This window comes from Trichomycterus rosablanca, chromosome 16, assembly GCF_030014385.1.
Source record: "Trichomycterus rosablanca isolate fTriRos1 chromosome 16, fTriRos1.hap1, whole genome shotgun sequence".
NCBI lineage: Eukaryota > Metazoa > Chordata > Actinopteri > Siluriformes > Trichomycteridae > Trichomycterus > Trichomycterus rosablanca.
In genome coordinates, this window is record NC_086003.1 from 16,222,645 (window position 1) to 16,241,258 (window position 18,614).

General features: G+C 39.5%; 1 protein-coding gene across 1 annotated transcript in view; it reads left to right on the plus strand.

Annotated features, from left to right (window-relative positions):
- Positions 1–18,614, plus strand: part of gabrb4 (gamma-aminobutyric acid type A receptor subunit beta4) — a 143,683-nt gene that overhangs the window by 73,707 nt on the left and 51,362 nt on the right. The window contains exon 3 of the mRNA XM_063010974.1: positions 4,939–5,006. Coding sequence (XP_062867044.1) covers positions 4,939–5,006 — 68 coding nt within the window. The remainder of the gene's footprint in view (positions 1–4,938; positions 5,007–18,614) is intronic.

The window sequence follows — 18,614 nt, forward strand, 5'->3', positions numbered from 1 at the left end:
GATGTGTTTTTTATGTACAGTACTACTGTGTATTGTTGTTCATTATTCTTTATTACAGTAATGTCTATTCTATAATTTAAGATTTAAGGGAAAATATACTTGTATTTATAACAAAAAAGACCATTTAAGACATTAGGTTAGGTAAGGGGGGGTTTAGGAGGTCTGGTACTGATTAATTATATTTACATTATTTCTTATGGGAAAAATAGGTTTAACTAACGAACATTTTGACTTAAGAACAGCCCTTCGGAACCAATTAAATTCGTTAGTCAAGGGTCCACTGTGAACCGAATATAACATGATGCAGTTTAAACACCAATGACCATTAAGTTCTCCACATAGCCATAAAAGATGTAATTTATTATATAAGATTTATAGTCTATACTTGTCCCATGCACTCCAGCATTTACAGAATACGCAAACGCAAATAACACTCATAAATTGAATGATAGAATAAATGGAAGCTACGATACACAACACAGCCTACCTTAACGGTTGAATGTAAACCAGGGACGTTCTCAAAAATGCTAAACACGAACCTTTAATTTTGAAATTCAAAATTGCAAATTGCATAATCATGTACAAACAGTTAGAGAAAGGGTTTAAGATTTTAAAACAATTGTAATACACCATCCATCATGTCCAAATTTGCAACTGAGGGAAGGCTTGATTTAATCATGTCTGGAATGTTCAGCACTCTGGGTGATATGCTAACATTGGGATTGTAGAATAATGAACATTAGGTACATATAAACATGTATTTACTAAGTCTGTTTAAACAAATTTTTTTGGCTCCTCCAGTATTTAGGGGTCACCACAGTGGATAATTTTGGTCTGTGTACCTGATCTGGATGCCTTTCCTGATTCAACCCTTCTTATTTTTATATAGACTTGGAACCAGCACTGAAAGCATACTGACAAGTGCACCTCACAATGGCCAGGTAGTTGGGCCACCCTATCCACCCCACTTTCCCCAATTTTTCCTCACTTTGGTGTGGATTTTAAACATTACATTCATGCCTATAATATCATCAACTCTTAATCAGTTATTGTAGAGAAATAAAGATTTGAACTGGAGTTGATTTGAATCAGAGTCCATCATTTAGTAATGTTCCTCAGTGAAGACAATTGAACATAATAAAGAAACTTCATTTAAAATAGAATAGAATAGAATAGAATAGAATGCCTTTATTGTCATTGCACAGTGCACAACGAAATTTTTTGAGCATCTCCTTGACGGTACATGTATGTACACACAGACATATATATACACATGTATTTACAAAATAAACATATACACATCTAGATACAGAAATAAACGTGTGGTTTTAAGAACTTTCCAGAAAAGAAAAGAAGAAGAAGGTTATTGCACGGTCTCTATAAATTGCACATTATTTCCTAGGATGTAAAGTTTGATAGTTTAGTGTTTTTATGGCGGAGGGGTAAAAGCTTTTCAGGAGTCTGGAAGTACGGGCCTTGATACTCCTATAGCGCCTACCAGAGGGCAACAAGGAGAACAGGTTGCAACAAGGGTGAAATGAGTCCTTTATGATGTTTGTGGCCCGACGCAGGCATCGGGTTTTGTAAATGTTCTCTAGTGAAGGCAGCTCAGTGTTGATGGTTCTCTGAGCTGATTTGATTACCCATTAAAATGCATGTGACTGTGTTTGTATTCCGCTAAATCAATGAACCACCCTGCGAGAGAGTGTAAGTCCGACCACGCAGTCAATCCAGCACTGGAACATGGCCAGCTCCATTTCCCAGCCATAAAGGCATATTCAGGCAGCTACGATTCAAACCACCGAGCATTTTTTTCTTCTTCTCTTTTTGCTGTGGTTGTTGTTTTCTCCTTAGAATTGACAATGCACCATTTCATTGCTGCACAAGCTTTACTCATGCATAAATGACAAACAGACTTCTGTACTCCTGTATCAAAAGCTGTTTCCCTCAGGAAGCCGTCAGGGACAGGGCCGAGTACTGGCAAAGAACAAAGTTACTTGTAATGAAGCGGAGTGCATAGATCTGAACACCATATGGAGCAAAGGGAGAGCACGAAGCTTTTATTTATTCATTTTCCCTAACTGCTTTATCCTGATTAGGGTCCCAGTGGATCAGGTGCCACCCAGATACAGTTGGCCTTAAGCAGAAATATACCCTGGACTCGGCATTGATCCAGTGCAGTGCAAGATACAGTTACAAATATTCTCACAGTTCAGAGTAGCCAACCCACATTTTGTATGGTTTCAAGGTAACGGAAGAAAGAGACGCAGAGAAAACATAATAAACTACCCACATGTATTGACAACGAGCTTGGATCAAAGTCAGATTCCCAGAATTAGATGCTGTGTGTAACCCACTCTACCAGGTGCACCACTTTGCTGCCTAGTAAGGAGCTTGTACTTTCAAAATCATCTAACATTAAATAGATTACACTATTCTGTTTGTACTACGAGTTTGGTACATCGGTTGAGGGTACAATCACATATTCCAAGAACGTCTGGTCATCAGTCGGTGATATAAAGCTCAAGTGCAATTGCAAGTGCAAGAAAGCAGCAATACAAGCAAGTTTGGATCTTAATGGTTTTAAAGAATTAGGCTTTTGGTGTTGCCTAGGTTAAGTCCTTACTTGAAGCCTATTGAGATGCTGTGGCAGGACCTTGTACAAGCAGTTAATATAGGGTTGTGGTAGCTTGGTGGTTAAGGTACTGGACTAGTAATCAGAAGGTCGCTGGTTCAAGCCCCACCACTGCCAGGTTGCTGCTGTTGAGCCCTTGAGCAAAACCTTTAACCCTCAGTTGCTTAGACTGTATACTGTCACAGTACTGTAAGTTGCTTTGGATAAAGGCGTCTGCTAAATGCCGAAAATGTAAATGTAATATAGGGCAGTGGTAGCTTAGTGGTTAAGGTACTGGACTAGTAATCGGAAGGTTGCCAGTTCAAGCCCCACTATTGCGACTATTGGGCCCCTGAACAAGGCCCTTAACCCTTAATTGCTTGAACTATATGTGTAAGTCGCTTTGGGTAAAAGCATCTGCTAAATGCCTAAAATGTAAATGTACTAAAAAGCCCTTTGATGTGACTTCTGCAAAGAAGGGTGACCTAAAATACTTCACAGCTGATTTATTTAAAGAAGAAAGAGCTTTATTTACCACTAAAGCACATTTTTATTATTTATATTAGTTTTCTTTATTTTCACTGTTATTTTAAACAAAGAGACTGGCTAGCAGTGAAAAGACAAACAGGAATAAAAAAATATAAAATAACGACTTGCCAAAATTAGTTTTTTTGGAATAAATATGTTTTAAAGAAAAAAAGACATACTTATGTACCATAAGATAATAATTATCATTCAGGTTACTCTGAAATAAATGTTTAAGATATGAAAGAAATTAGGTATTAACAAGTGGGTGGGTGGGTGTTTCTCTTATATAAACATGCAAGAGCACAGATCTAAGTTGAAATCTCAGCTGGGTGCCCAAACAAAAGCATGATTAGCTGTCCCTGTATCGGAGGAAAGGGTCGTACATTTATTTCCGCAGTACAGTTGCAGCCACTCCTGTCGGACTGAGGTGTCTGCACAAGCAGCGGATGATCTGGAGAGCTTAGCGTGTCTCTCCAATCATGATGCAGCTTTCTCTGAGACTCTATCGCAAGCAGCTGAGAAGATGCAGCCAGCGACTACGCACTTGTTGAATGTGGCACATATCAACCCATGCTAGGGGGCATGAGTCCAACAGGAGGGAATTGGAGGTCATTAGAATGGGAGCAAATGGGAAAAGATAAAACTATTTAAATGAATAAATGATTATTTCTGACTAACTGTGTTTCAGACAATTTATACTTACTGTAGGGCAGTGGTAGCTCAGCGGTTAACATACAGGATTAGTAACAGGATGGTTTCTGGTTTAAGACCCACATCTGCCAGGTCACCACTGTTGGGGCCTTGAACATGGCCCTTAGCTCTCAATTGTTTGCAATGTATACAGTCTCAATTGTAAGTCGCTTCAGATAAAGGTGTCTGCTAAATGCTGATTATTCAATTTGTTTATAATTACAAACCCTTCCTACAAATCCTTTCTTTCTACCTCTCTCATTTAAATAAAGATTTAAAAGAATGAACAAATCACAGATTGTTTATTTTATTGCATTTTAAAATTGCTTTTGTATATAAATTTTGTATATAAATGTTTGAATGTGTTTAATAGACAGACAAAACTTATTCTAAGTCAGGCCAAACCGGGGGTTTTATGGCTGCCTCTTACAAAGCCTACAAATTAAGGTAGCAAAAATGCAATCTCAGCTCTGCCACAATTGTCAGTGCCTGCAGCAGAGAGTAATTGGCTACCGTGTCTGCTGGGTGGGATGACCGGACTAAAGTGGGTGGGATGACTGGACTAAAGTGGGTGGGGTAAGGACCCTGGAGGCAGAAAGCATGGGTTAAAAGAAGGGGTCCGCTAGGACTGCGCACGGGTTGGAGGAGGCGTGAGCAGCAATATTCTGTTCCTCGAATGCAATCAGGCATCCACATAAGCGGAAGACAAATTGACTAAGCGGAGAAAATGCATAAGGTTTGATGAACTACTAACAATCTAATTCTATATCCAATTTCAATATTCACTTCAAATAATTAAATAGATAAAATGATATGTTTCTCTCTGTAGCCCTTTTGCTGACTGCACTAGCATCCAAATTGTTTAGAAAATGCAGTATTGATCAGAATGGACAGTTCCCAGAATGGCTGGCTGAAATCTGTCTGTGCTCTCTGAGCTCGCTAATGTGGACCTGAAAGGCTTACCATCATTTGGTGGAAGCGGGTTTACTGTAAATGCTACCTGACCTGGTGTCGCAGATATTACAGCTGGCCAGTGGCATGAACGACTTTGGAAAGCTCTGAAACTAACCTGGCTTTATTACATTTTCCTTTCTATTTTCTTTCAGGTCCCCCAGTCATCGTGGGAATGAGCATAAATATCGCCAGTATTGACTCCATCTCTGAAGTCAACATGGTGAGTGAATTCTTCTCTACCTACCATAGCTGTGAGGGGCTTTCCTAAGCTGCTGTTTGAGGCTTTTTGACCCCTGTTTTAAAGGGATAATATAGGTTGAAAGCATAATAAGCTTAACAGTATTTCAGATGGTTTTTCAGGGCCACAGTGACCTAGGTCAAACAGAGCAAACACAGGGCAGTAATGCCAGTTCTATCAGCTTATACAGATTTATCAGCTGTACAGATTTTTATAAATATACCTAATTGATTCCTGCAATTAATTAAAAAAAATGGAACAGGGGCATAAAAGAAAGCAATTTTTGGAACAATATTTTTTTTTTTTACAGATGATGCTATTATGTGTAATGGGGTGAATGCTGAATGAAAAATTGGCAGTTCATCCACGTTAAGAGTCGTACCCTGCTGTGCGGCCTATTTTGGTCGGCAGAGGGAGCACGGAGTCACAGTGTGACCTGTGAATTATGAGCGCTGATGTGCTCCGGGTGAAATGGTAATAACTGGCACTCCTATTTTCTTCCAAAGTCGTGATGCCGTTTTGCCGTAAGTGTGCTCCAGTTTTCACTCACGCAGAATGTTAGCATTCTATTGTTTCCTGGGAACTCCCTACGGTGTTTAAGACATCACGAGAGGAACACTGGTAGAGCGGAAAACCCCAGTTGTGCCGCAACATTTCAATTGCCTTTGGTGAGACACGCCCATAGCAGGTTGTGGACATTGTATTTTGTTTTATTAATCCTGTGTTACTTTGTATTTATTAATTCAAACGTATTACTTGAAATTCTCTGCAGCTTTTTAGCCACAGCATTGTTCTACCACGGGTTTAATATGTGAATATGGATTCTATTTTCGTCCTACCAGATGTGTGGGGATTCGCCTCACTCTCACTCTCTCTAGCGAGATGAATAAATATTTTCTATTATCTATTTTCTTATCTATTTATCTATCTACAAAAATCCATCCCAATTTTACGTTACAGTAAGTTGGCTGCCCGCAGTCCAGACCTGTCTCTTATTAAAATTTCTGATGCATTATAAAGCACAATAAACAACCACAAAGACATTGCAACATCACTTCCAAATGATGTTAAAAGGAAAAGTGACATAACACAGTTACACAAGCATGCCCCTGTCCCAACTTTTCAGAACACCCGTTAAATTTTAGAAGTAAATGGCACCCAGGGATGCACCAGTGCCGACATTCTGAACACCCTGGTTCGAATCTCGGCTCTGCTGTGGTCGGCTGGGCGCCATCTAGTGGGCACAACTGCATATTGACCACCGTGTCTGCTGGGTTGGGGAAATGACTGGACTAAGTGGGTGGGGTCTTCAAATGCTGTGCAAGGACCCTGGTTAGCAGAAGAGTTACCCTCCTCGAATGCAGTCAGGGATCCACAGCAGCGGAAGACAAATTGACTAAGTTAAAATCGGAAGAAAAAGGGAGAAAATGCATAAATAAATGAAAAAGAATTTTAATAAACTATAAATAAAATGTAAAAAAAAGTCTTAAGCTTAATTAGATAAATAAAAATAAATAAATTCATGTATTCTCACTGTACTTTTTAATTCAATACAGGACAAATTGCTCTCTTTTTTTATTTGCATTTTCCAAACTATCCCAACTTTTCTTTGGAATTAATTCAGATATTTATTCATTGAATAAATGCACCCATCCCCAGTTTACACTGCATCCCATCACATCAGTCCATATAGCCATCATTTGCACAAAGTCTTCTTCTGTAATCAGGAATAGTTTGAAATTCAAACCATTTTGCAGAGCAACCGCACCTGCATGCACAGGTTTTTAATTCTGGGTTAAGCATCTGCAAAAATAATTTTACTGCAGCTCCATAAACTGTGCAAATGACCAACTAACGACCACCTCCTTCAAATAGCATGAGTCACCATTCGGTATGAGCCACCCAGGCTTATTAAAAAGCACATTTGTGTTTTATTGCATATCACTGCTCCTTATGTATCCATAATATGCGTTTGAAATTACGCAGAACACTGATCTGACCATTTATGTAGGGCTCATGAACCCTTTGGCTTAGGTTATGTTGAACATCACCCAGGAGCCTTTAAAAAGGAGTTTAAAAGCAGCACTCTGCATTTATGCTGACACCGCTCCCTACACTCCCACCACAGAGACCCCCTGCTGAGTTATTGCATTCATCATTTCCCAATGCCAAGTCAGGGATCTTTTCATTTTATGAGAGTCTCAGCCTCAACGACCAAAGACTGCATTCATAAAGCTACTTCGGAAAGGACCACAGCCTCCCGATCAGCTTTTCTTTAAGGTTCGCTGAAACTAAGACTAGCCCAGGCAAAGGAAATTGCTTTCAGGTCAGCGCTTCTCTGATGCAGGCTCAGCCTTTTTCTGGATAGGAGCACTTTATGTGGCTTGTCATCAAGCCATGCTCAACAATCGGATAGCTGAAGTTACTACGCCGCTGGGGACCGAAGTTCTCACTAGCCCCTGAGGCAAGCTGTGGCCTCATCATCAGAAAAAAAAAAGTTCTGGCTTGCCTCCTGTCCTAGTCATCAGATCGCAGCTCAGACTCTTGCGGACTGCAGTCTTCACACGGCTAAAATAAACCCACCTAACAGATGTGTGAAGAAGAGGCTCAGCTCACAATATGAAAAGCTCCACTCTCTGCTTAAGCACTTTTCTTACTTTATTTCCTACTGTTGAAGAAATCCTGACATGGCTACTTAGATATCATTTTAATAAACAGGCAATTTGAAGACCTGTCCTTTATCTATCTGTCTGTCTGTCTGTCTGTCTGTCTGTCTGTCCTTCCGTCCATCTGTCCATCCATCTATCTACTTGGATATCATTTTAATAAACAGGCAATTTGAAGACCTGTCCTTTTATCTATCTATCTATCTATCTATCTATCTATCTATCTATCTATCTATCTATCTATCTATCTATCTATCTATCTATCTATCTATCTATCTATCTATCTATCTATCTATCTATCTATCTATCTATCTATCTATCTATCTATCTATCTACCTACCTACCTACCTACCTAGCCACCCACCCAAATCCATCCATCCATCTATCACTTCTCTTATTTTATTCCCCGCTCTTGACGAAATCCTGACATGGCTACTTAGATATCATTTTAATAAACAGGCAATTTGAAGACCTATCTTTTATCTATCTATCTATCTATCTATCTATCTATCTATCTATCTATCTATCTATCTATCTATCTATCATTTATCTATCTATCTATCTATCTATCTATCTATCTATCTATCTATCTATCTATCTATCTATCTACCTACCTACCTAGCCACCCACCCAAATCCATCCATCCATCTATCACTTCTCTTATTTTATTCCCCGCTCTTGACGAAATCCTGACATGGCTACTTAGATATCATTTTAATAAACAGGCAATTTGAAGACCTATCTTTTATCTATCTATCTATCTATCTATCTATCTATCTATCTACAGTGTATCACAAAAGTGAGTACACCCCTCACATTTCTGCAGATATTTAAGTATATCTTTTCATGGGACAACACTGACAAAATGACACTTTGACACAATGAAAAGTAGTCTGTGTGCAGCTTATATAACAGTGTAAATTTATTCTTCCCTCAAAATAACTCAATATACAGCCATTAATGTCTAAACCACCAGCAACAAAAGTGAGTACACCCCTTAGTGAAAGTTCCTGAAGTGTCAATATTTTGTGTGGCCACCATTATTTCCCAGAACTGCCTTAACTCTCCTGGGCATGGAGTTTACCAGAGCTTCACAGGTTGCCACTGGAATGCTTTTCCACTCCTCCATGACGACATCACGGAGCTGGCGGATATTCGAGACTTTGTGCTCCTCCACCTTCCGCTTGAGGATGGCCCAAAGATGTTCTATTGGGTTTAGGTCTGGAGACATGCTTGGCCAGTCCATCACCTTTACCCTCAGCCTCTTCAATAAAGCAGTGGTCGTCTTAGAGGTGTGTTTGGGGTCATTATCATGCTGGAACACTGCCCTGCGACCAAGTTTCCGGAGGGAGGGGATCATGCTCTGCTTCAGTATTTCACAGTACATATTGGAGTTCATGTGTCCCTCAATGAAATGTAACTCCCCAACACCTGCTGCACTCATGCAGCCCCAGACCATGGCATTCCCACCACCATGCTTGACTGTAGGCATGACACACTTATCTTTGTACTCCTCACCTGATTGCCGCCACACATGCTTGAGACCATCTGAACCAAACAAATTAATCTTGGTCTCATCAGACCATAGGACATGGTTCCAGTAATCCATGTCCTTTGTTGACATGTCTTCAGCAAACTGTTTGCGGGCTTTCTTGTGTAGAGACTTCAGAAGAGGCTTCCTTCTGGGGTGACAGCCATGCAGACCAATTTGATGTAGTGTGCGGCGTATGGTCTGAGCACTGACAGGCTGACCCCCCACCTTTTCAATCTCTGCAGCAATGCTGACAGCACTCCTGCGCCTATCTTTCAAAGACAGCAGTTGGATGTGACGCTGAGCACGTGCACTCAGCTTCTTTGGACGACCAACGCGAGGTCTGTTCTGAGTGGACCCTGCTCTTTTAAAACGCTGGATGATCTTGGCCACTGTGCTGCAGCTCAGTTTCAGGGTGTTGGCAATCTTCTTGTAGCCTTGGCCATCTTCATGTAGCGCAACAATTCGTCTTTTTAGATCCTCAGAGAGTTCTTTGCCATGAGGTGCCATGTTGGAACTTTCAGTGACCAGTATGAGAGAGTGTGAGAGCTGTACTACTAAATTGAACACACCTGCTCCCTATGCACACCTGAGACCTAGTAACACTAACAAATCACATGACATTTTGGAGGGAAAATGACAAGCAGTGCTCAATTTGGACATTTAGGGGTGTAGTCTCTTAGGGGTGTACTCACTTTTGTTGCCGGTGGTTTAGACATTAATGGCTGTATATTGAGTTATTTTGAGGGAAGAATAAATTTACACTGTTATATAAGCTGCACACAGACTACTTTTCATTGTGTCAAAGTGTCATTTTGTCAGTGTTGTCCCATGAAAAGATATACTTAAATATCTGCAGAAATGTGAAGGGTGTACTCACTTTTGTGATACACTGTATCTATCTATCTATCTATCTATCTATCTATCATTTATCTATCACTTCTCTTATTTTATTCCTCACCATTGAAGAATCCTGACATTGCTACTTAGATATCATTTTAATAAACAGGCAATTTGAAGACCTATCTTTTATCTATCTATCTATCTATCTATCTATCTATCTATCTATCTATCTATCTATCTGTCTGTCTGTCTGTCTGTCTGTCTGTCTGTCTGTCTGTCTGTCTGTCTGTCCGTCCGTCCGTCCGTCTGTCTGTCTGTCTATCTATCACTTCTCTTATTTTACATCTCATTGTTGAAGGAATCCTGACAGGCTACTTAGATATCATTTTAATAAACAGGCAATTTGAAGACCACACTTTGGAGAAAACAACAAAGGGCAATCAAAATGGAGACGTCAAATGTGATCCCAGGGAAACTCAACAAGCCTAACAGTGAGGTTCCTGACAAAAATGCCATATTCATTCTCACCTTGGAGAATTTGAATTTGTTTAAACTTGACAGCACATAATCCCAAAACAAACCCACCAATCAGAGACAATTCTTAAATACATGTTCACAGACGTCTTCAGTTGATATGCAGTATAACAGCTTTGAATTTGCAGAACATTTGCCCAAACTATGGACATGCAGAATATAGCTAAATGACATCATATGAAATATGTTAACTGCATAGGCCTGGGTCGCAAGCCAAAAAATGGGTCGCAGATAAAAATAATAATGATTATAAACATTTTAACAGAAACATAAACACAAAATGAACTTGTACACAAACGCCCCCTTGTGGTGGCTTTACGTCACATCTTGTAAACCACAGTGGGACCAGATTGCCACCATTTTTATTAATTAAGTACATTTCGTTTTGTGTTTTGTTTTGATGCATTGCTTGTGTTGCTTGGGTCACGGTAAAAATCATGGACAAAATGTGGGCCGCTTGGAAAAAGGTTTGAAAAACCCTGGCATAGGCTATATGGTATATGAACCAATTACTGAGCTCGGGTATTTCAACTACACCAAATGCAAACAGATTTGTATTTGATATTAGACAGTAATTATATACAAACTGCAATGTATATAAAAATGATAACTATGTCAAAGATACACAATGGTTGAATAGCAGAAGGAAAATGTTTATTTAATTAAAAAATCTGCAATGCATTTCTCTCACTGTCTCCTTTGTACCCATGCTTTTTCAGTCAATGGTGACGTTGAAAAATGTCTGAATTTTTTGACTAGACACTTTAAAAGTGAGCAGTCACGGTATATAGCACCACTGACACGGTGCCTTTTTCCTTTAATGTTTATTTCGAATTTAAAGTGGATTATCAAATATACAGCATACTGCAGGTGCTTGTATTTGCTTCGGTTGCAGCATTGCACAGCTGCTGATGTAATGCAATATTGAAGTAAAACCTACTGAAACAGTCACTGTTCTTTGCCGTGAACCCGCTGTGAGACTGCTTTAATACCAAACTATTGGCAATACAGATGTGTGCTGTGTATATCAGCCATAACATTAAAACCACCTCCTTGTTTCTACACTAACTGTCCATCTTATCAGCTCCACTTACCATATACAAGCACTTTGTAGTTCTACAATTACTGACTGTAGTCCATCTATTTCTCTACATACTTTGTTAGCCCCCTTTCATGCTGTTCTTCAATGGTCAGGACCCCCACAGGACCACTACAGAGTAGGTATTATTTGGGTGATGGGTCATTCTCAGCACTGCAGTGACACTGACATGGTGGTGGTGTGTTAGTGTGTGTTGTGCTGGTATGAGTGGATAAGACACAGCAGCGCTGATGAGGTTTTTAAACGCCTCACTGTCACTGCTGGACTAAGAATAGTCCACCAACTAAAAATATCCAGCCAACATCGCCCCGTGGGCAGCATCCTGTGACCACTGATGAAGGTCTAGAAGATGATCAACTCAAACAGCAGCAACAGATGAGCGATCCTTATAGAAGGGATGCCCATACTTTCATGGCTTAAGATCTACTATTTTCAGTCGACAGGTCATCACAATCTGCTTTTTAAAAAGGTTTGCCTCATCATTTTTCAAAAAAGCTTTGTAGCTTTTAAAAATGCACTTCAGTTCCTATATTGATATTCACACTAACCTTATTCTGATGATTTGCACTGAATGGTGTCAGCCAGGTTTATGTGGTCTGCACAATAGCTGCTGATGCCAATTCTCAAGCAGCTTCCGAGTGTTCATCAGTAAGGGTGGACCGATATTTAGATTTAATTATTTTTATGTGGTAAAAGGCTGTTTCACACAAGTAGGTTAATCCAAAAATTGCTGGCTGTTAAATATGTGGCACATTTTTATATGTTTGGATATTTTACCTTAGCCAGCAAGTTCTAAAATTGTCCAGCAGAGGCCCTTGACTTCATATTAATGTCAGGTTGTAGGGTTAAAATTTCTCCGTCAGCTTCTTCCACGTATGAACGAAACAGTCGTCTCTGCAGAGGTCTTGCCCGTTTTTGGCTTCTTTGGGTGTGTTGGAAAACCTAGTGAGCTGCCTTGCTGTCTTACTGCCTACATAGTAAGTCATCGACTTATAAGACAGGTTTATTTGAACGCACTACTTAGCAATTTCATCAGTTTTCGATTACTAAGCTAACACATGTAGCATCATGCCATTCAAACCAATGGGATGGCGTGGCATAACGCGCTAGAATATCAACTAACATCTCCCTCCGTGTACGGAAAACAGTTAAATTCACTGACAAGCCCGAATTTGCAAATAAATGACACTTGTGCAAGTTTATACAAATTAAAAATCAATAATAATTTATTCATGTTTGAAAATAACTCGCTTCTCCGCACCGTCTGCCATGTTTTTTTTATTTTTCTGTGAGAAAAGTTGTGCAGCATTGAATGCAGTGAAGGCAGCTTCAGATGCTCCCTCGTTCTTGAGTCAAAACAGCGTTGAAATTTTAAGATGCCTAACTAGTGAGAATATTAAAGCATCTAGGATTTCGAACAGCCTCCTTCTCGGGAGAGCACGTAGGATGACGTAAAATGCCGTTTATGTAGAGAGCTCACTAGGTTTTCGAACACACCCTTTGTGCTTGGTTGTGCACTCATCTTCACAAACAGTGTAGATTACAAAAGGAAAAATGCAACTGGCTACTGATGAATAAAAACTTTCCAGATTAGCAGTGATTTAGGCGGGCTGAGGTGTAGCTATGGTAACAAACAGCAAATTAAAGAAACAGTGGCCACATTTCATGTCAGTCACGTTGACCTGTTTGAATGAGGCCAGCACTGTGCGATCGACTGGTCGATCGCGATTGAAGTATTGAGCACCCATGCCTTATAGAGTCTGTGTCTCTACGGCGCACAGCTGTTTTGACAGCATATTAGGCTGGTGGTCCTAATGTTTAAGGTCATCTGTGTATGTGTGACACAAGGATATGAAAAACCTGCTGACTGTTGACTTTTTATCTGCAAGTTTCCTATTTTTCATAATATGACAAAGCACATGCAAAATGTCAGCTTCATCATTTATTCTGTGCTACTTTTTTATTACACAAAAAATCTGAGATAAGAGGTTATGTTGCTGCAACAATATTACCACCATCCCTCACTCTCTCTTGTGTGGCAGGTGATGCATGTAAAACAAAGCAATTTACATATTAATATTTCATCCTTTAGTCCATTTCTTGATGCCACAAATAGAGATTTTTACAGAAGACTGGAATCCCCCTTACTCTATCCCGTAAAGTGCACGGGAGAGGAATGTAGGTCATTTAAGATTCACTTGGGTGATCAATCTGCTTTTCTGTCTTCTTATTAAAAACAGAATAAATATATGAAATAATTTAGATTTTACTTCACTTGTGTTTTAAAACAATTAGATTTTTGCATACCAAGGAGTCTGACTAATTGGCACCACTGTTTTTATAGTTGCAAAAAGCACACTCATCAGAAGAGCTGCAAGCCAAGCATAACCACATTTCAATTATTTCTCGTTTTTAACTAAAACAGCATATTTCTAATTATAATACATAGATCATGTTTAAAATGTCATTCGAATGCAAAATGCACTGACGCTTTAAAAGATTTCAAAGCACAACAGGAAAAATTGTGTTAACGAAGTGCATTTCATTTCGAACTATAAAATCTGGGACAGTTATTGTATTTATGTATTTATTTTTACCAGCTGCTGCATACTGTTTAGGATAATGTGCCACTCCTAAGCATGGGTATGCTTTGGACAGGGGGCCGGTTATTATTTCAGGGCAGCACACACTTATACATTTACTTACACCATAGAGAAAAGTAAAAAACACACGGATAACCAACAAGAACACTACAAGTGTATGTAAGAATAAAACCCAGATCTCCAGGACTTAGTTTGTCTTACTTGTCTTTAATAATAAAAATAATTACTGTTTTTACAATGAATTGTGACTAATGAAAGAAGTCAAAATTATGTTAACACTTGAATGGCGGCAATATATATACAGTATATATATACACCGATCAGCCATAACATTAAACCACCCCCTTGTTTCTACATTCACTGTCCATTTTATCAGCTCCACTTACCATATAGAAGCATTTTGTAGTACTACAATTACTGACTGTAGTCCATCTGTTTCTCTACATGCTTTGTTAGCCCCCTTTCATGCTGTTCTTCAATGGTCAGGACCCCCACAGGACCACTACAGAGCAGGTATTATTTAGGTGGTGGATTATTCTCAGCACTGCAGTGACACTGGCATGGTGGTGTTGTGTTAGTGTGTGTTGTGCTGGCATGAGTAGATAAGACACAGCAGTGCTGCTCGAGTTTTTAAATACCGTGTCCACTCACTGTCCACTCTATTAGACACTACTACCTAGTTGGTCAGAGCAGATCGCTCATCTATTGCTGCTGTTAGAGTTTGTCATCTTCTAGACCTTCATCGGTGGTCACAGGATGCTGCCCATGGGGTGCTGTTGGCTGGATATTTTTGGTTGGTGGACTATTCTCAGTCCAGCAGTGACAGTGAGGTGTATAAAAACTCCAGCAGCACAGCTGTGTCTTATCCACTCATACCAGCACAACACACACTAACACACCACCACCATGCACAGTGCTGAGAATGACCCACCACCTAAATAATACCTTCTCTGTGGTGGTCTTGTGGGGGTCCTGACCATTGAAGAACAGGGTGAAAGCAGGCTAAAAAAGTATGCAGAGAAACAGATGAACTACAGTCAGTAATTGTAGAACTACAAAGTGCTTCTATATGGTAAGTGGAGCTGATAAAATGGACAGTGAGTGTAGAAACAAGGGGGTGGTTTTAATGTCATGGCTGATCGGTGTATATTTATATACTACATTACATATAAAAACTATGTCAAAAAAATAGCGTGAACAGTTTTTCTCTTACTGTCCCCTTTGTACCTGTTTTTTTATTTCATGATTTATTTAACACCTGGTTGGTGCAGATTGGTGCTTTAAACATATTAATAAGCAATTTAAGGATTTATTTTGCTGTGTGGTACACACTCTACCAGCTGCACCACAATGCCACCCTGGGCTAATTATTTTTCATTTACAGGAAAACAATCACAGTTGGCTATTTGTAATAGCAGAAAATGATGTGCAATGCCAAAGTTAGAAAACATTGAATTATTATCCTGCAAAAACCTTAATGAGCTAAAAGCCAGACAAACTGAACCATTTATGTCACTGTGTCTGCATCATGCAAGAGGTGGTGAAAATCTTAAGAATTAATGTGGTGGCATAACCTAGGGGTGCATTATTTATTACTGAAACTCTGTCTTGGGATAATAGCCCAGATCTTTCTTTGCTTGATTTAGAAATAAAACAATGTCATTGTTCAAGTTTACTTTGGCTTTTTGCTCATAAGATGATTTAAAAATAACATTTTTAGGGCTTTGGCATTACACAGGCACTTTTGCTAATAAACACATGAAGAACTGTGACTGTTCTTCTTTACCCTCTTCAGTTAACGTTTAAAAGCCATATACTGTATATGAAGAATGTGTATGCATACAAATGTATTCATTTATTTTCATGGATATTCGCAGTAATATAATATTCATTGTGGGTACGATTCACTTGGCGAAAGGTTGGAAACACCCTGGACAGGTTGCTAGTCCATCACAGAGAAGACTTACACACACACACACATTTAAGGTAATTTTAGTAGCTCCAGTTAACCTGAATATGTGGAAGGAAACCGTAGCACCCGTAGGAAACCCACGCGGACACTGTGAGAACTTGCAACTTCACATAGAAAGGATCCACTCCACCTGGGAATCAAATCCAGGACCTTCTCGCAGTGATGTGACAATGCTACCCACTCATAAAGCAATATTTAAGAAAGTGAATCTTGTGTGCATTACCCTTTGCATGGTTTAGCGGTTCATAAGAGAACACTGGAGTACCCTGAAAATACCCATGAAAAAACATCAAGGATTAAGCCCAGGTCCTCAGTAGCCTCAGGTCATATGTTGCTTTGAGGCACCCACTCTTGAAGCTGTGCTACAGAGCCTCACATTTCATATTTTTCTCAATTTAGAGTTTAGTCAGAATAGTGCAAACATCCAGTGAGCAGTAATTCTGAGGTCAAAAATGCCTTGTTGATGAGAAAAGTCAAAGTAGATGGCCATACTGGTTTGCGCTGACAGGATAACATAACTGGTAACATAAATAACCAGTCTTTAACTGTGATAAGCTGTAAGACATCATTATGATGCACCACACATCAAACACTGAGGTGGATAGGCTACACCAGTGGTCCCCAGCCACCGGTCTATGGGTTATTTATTATCGGGCTGCACAGAAAGAACAAATAACTGGAGATCGCTAGAAGAGCAAATACATTTCCAATACTCGGGTGTTATTGTCCCCAAACATCACTAGGTGGGAGCAGCGTCTCGTTGCATCGAAAAAAGCTCAGGATTTACACTAATTTTCATTCTATAGTTATTCTATTTTAAATCCCCCAGTCCGTGAATTTATATCTTATATGAAACCGGTCCGTGGTGCAAAAAAGGTTGGGGACCACTGGGCTACACCAGCAGAAGATTCGATCCTTCAGGTGTCATATTGCCTTAGATGTCAGGCAGTATGTCAGCCATAAGTGGGAATTTAAGGCTATAGTGGGCATAGGCTTTACAAAAAAACCATTGTCTGGTTTGATAAATCTAGATTTTGCTACTACATGGCGGTGGTAGCAGCAAAACATACAGATTTCTTTTTACATCTCTTATTAAAAAGATAGTTGAAGTTGCAGAATTGCTGCTCACTGGATGTTTTGGAGCCTGTTGTGTATAAAACTCAGTCAGTAAATCACCAGGATTTAATAAGACCTATGAGTATATTGTGGCCAAAGTCACTTAGGTCAAGTTTTTTACTACATTTTGATGTTTGATGTAACCGTTTACTAAGGTTCAATTTTATCCACTACGTTTGTGAACTGTGTGTGTGTGCAGTTACTGTTAAAAGTTTACATTTCTTTGCAAGAGACATGTATGTTATTCCAATGGGCCTGGTTTCCATGATCTGTTATTAACAGATACCCATATATCATCTTTGGACCACCTTTATCTCCTCGCGACTGTTGTATCGGCCAAGCACAGGATGTCCGTGCTGGATTTCACACTAATCCACAGCCAAGATACCTGTACTGAATTCTAAGAACGATTTGAGTGTGCAAGACCTTCTCTCTCTAAGCCATAGGTACATTAACACAGCCCACTGGGTTCCCTGTTTCCCCTTGTTAACATCCAAATGTGTTCTTATAAAATCAAGCGTGGCTTATTACATTAGCCCAGGCTTGTTACATTAGCATAACCTCTCAACTGCGGCACTCTTAGCTTGTTTCATAAAACTTGTCAATTCAGGTCTCAGGTCAGTGCCAGTGTGCTGATGTGTTATACAACTTAAATATCTTGCATGGACAGTGTCTTTAAAAAACACACACAGAAAATCACTATTTGCATAGAATCAACGTGCAGATGAAGTATCTGATTTAACCCGTTAATAGCTGGTGCCATTTAGAAACGTGTGTTAGATCCATCACAACTGGTTTGGTTATTGGCTACAAAAAGAAACTTTTAAGAGTAGCAAACTAATCATCCTATTTCACTTAGTTTTGGCACCTATGATTGCTATTCCTTGGGTATGAGGTATGAAAAAGCCTCTATATAAACTCTATATAAAGTATGAGGACACCACTTTATTATTGTATTTAGGTGTTTTAGCCTCACACATCTTGCGGCAACATTGGGGTAGGCCTTTTTCATTTTTCCGAACTGGCTGTGCCCCTTTACACAAAATGAGGTTTATAAAACAAATACTTTGATGAGTTTGGTGTAAAGCACGTGTCAAACTCAAGGCCCTCCACGTCATTTTATGTTGCCCGCGAGAACTTAAAAGACGTATGATTGTCCTAAAATACACTGTAAATTCATACATAAACTGCATCTCCCAGAAGGCATGCTGATTTTGTGATCCGCA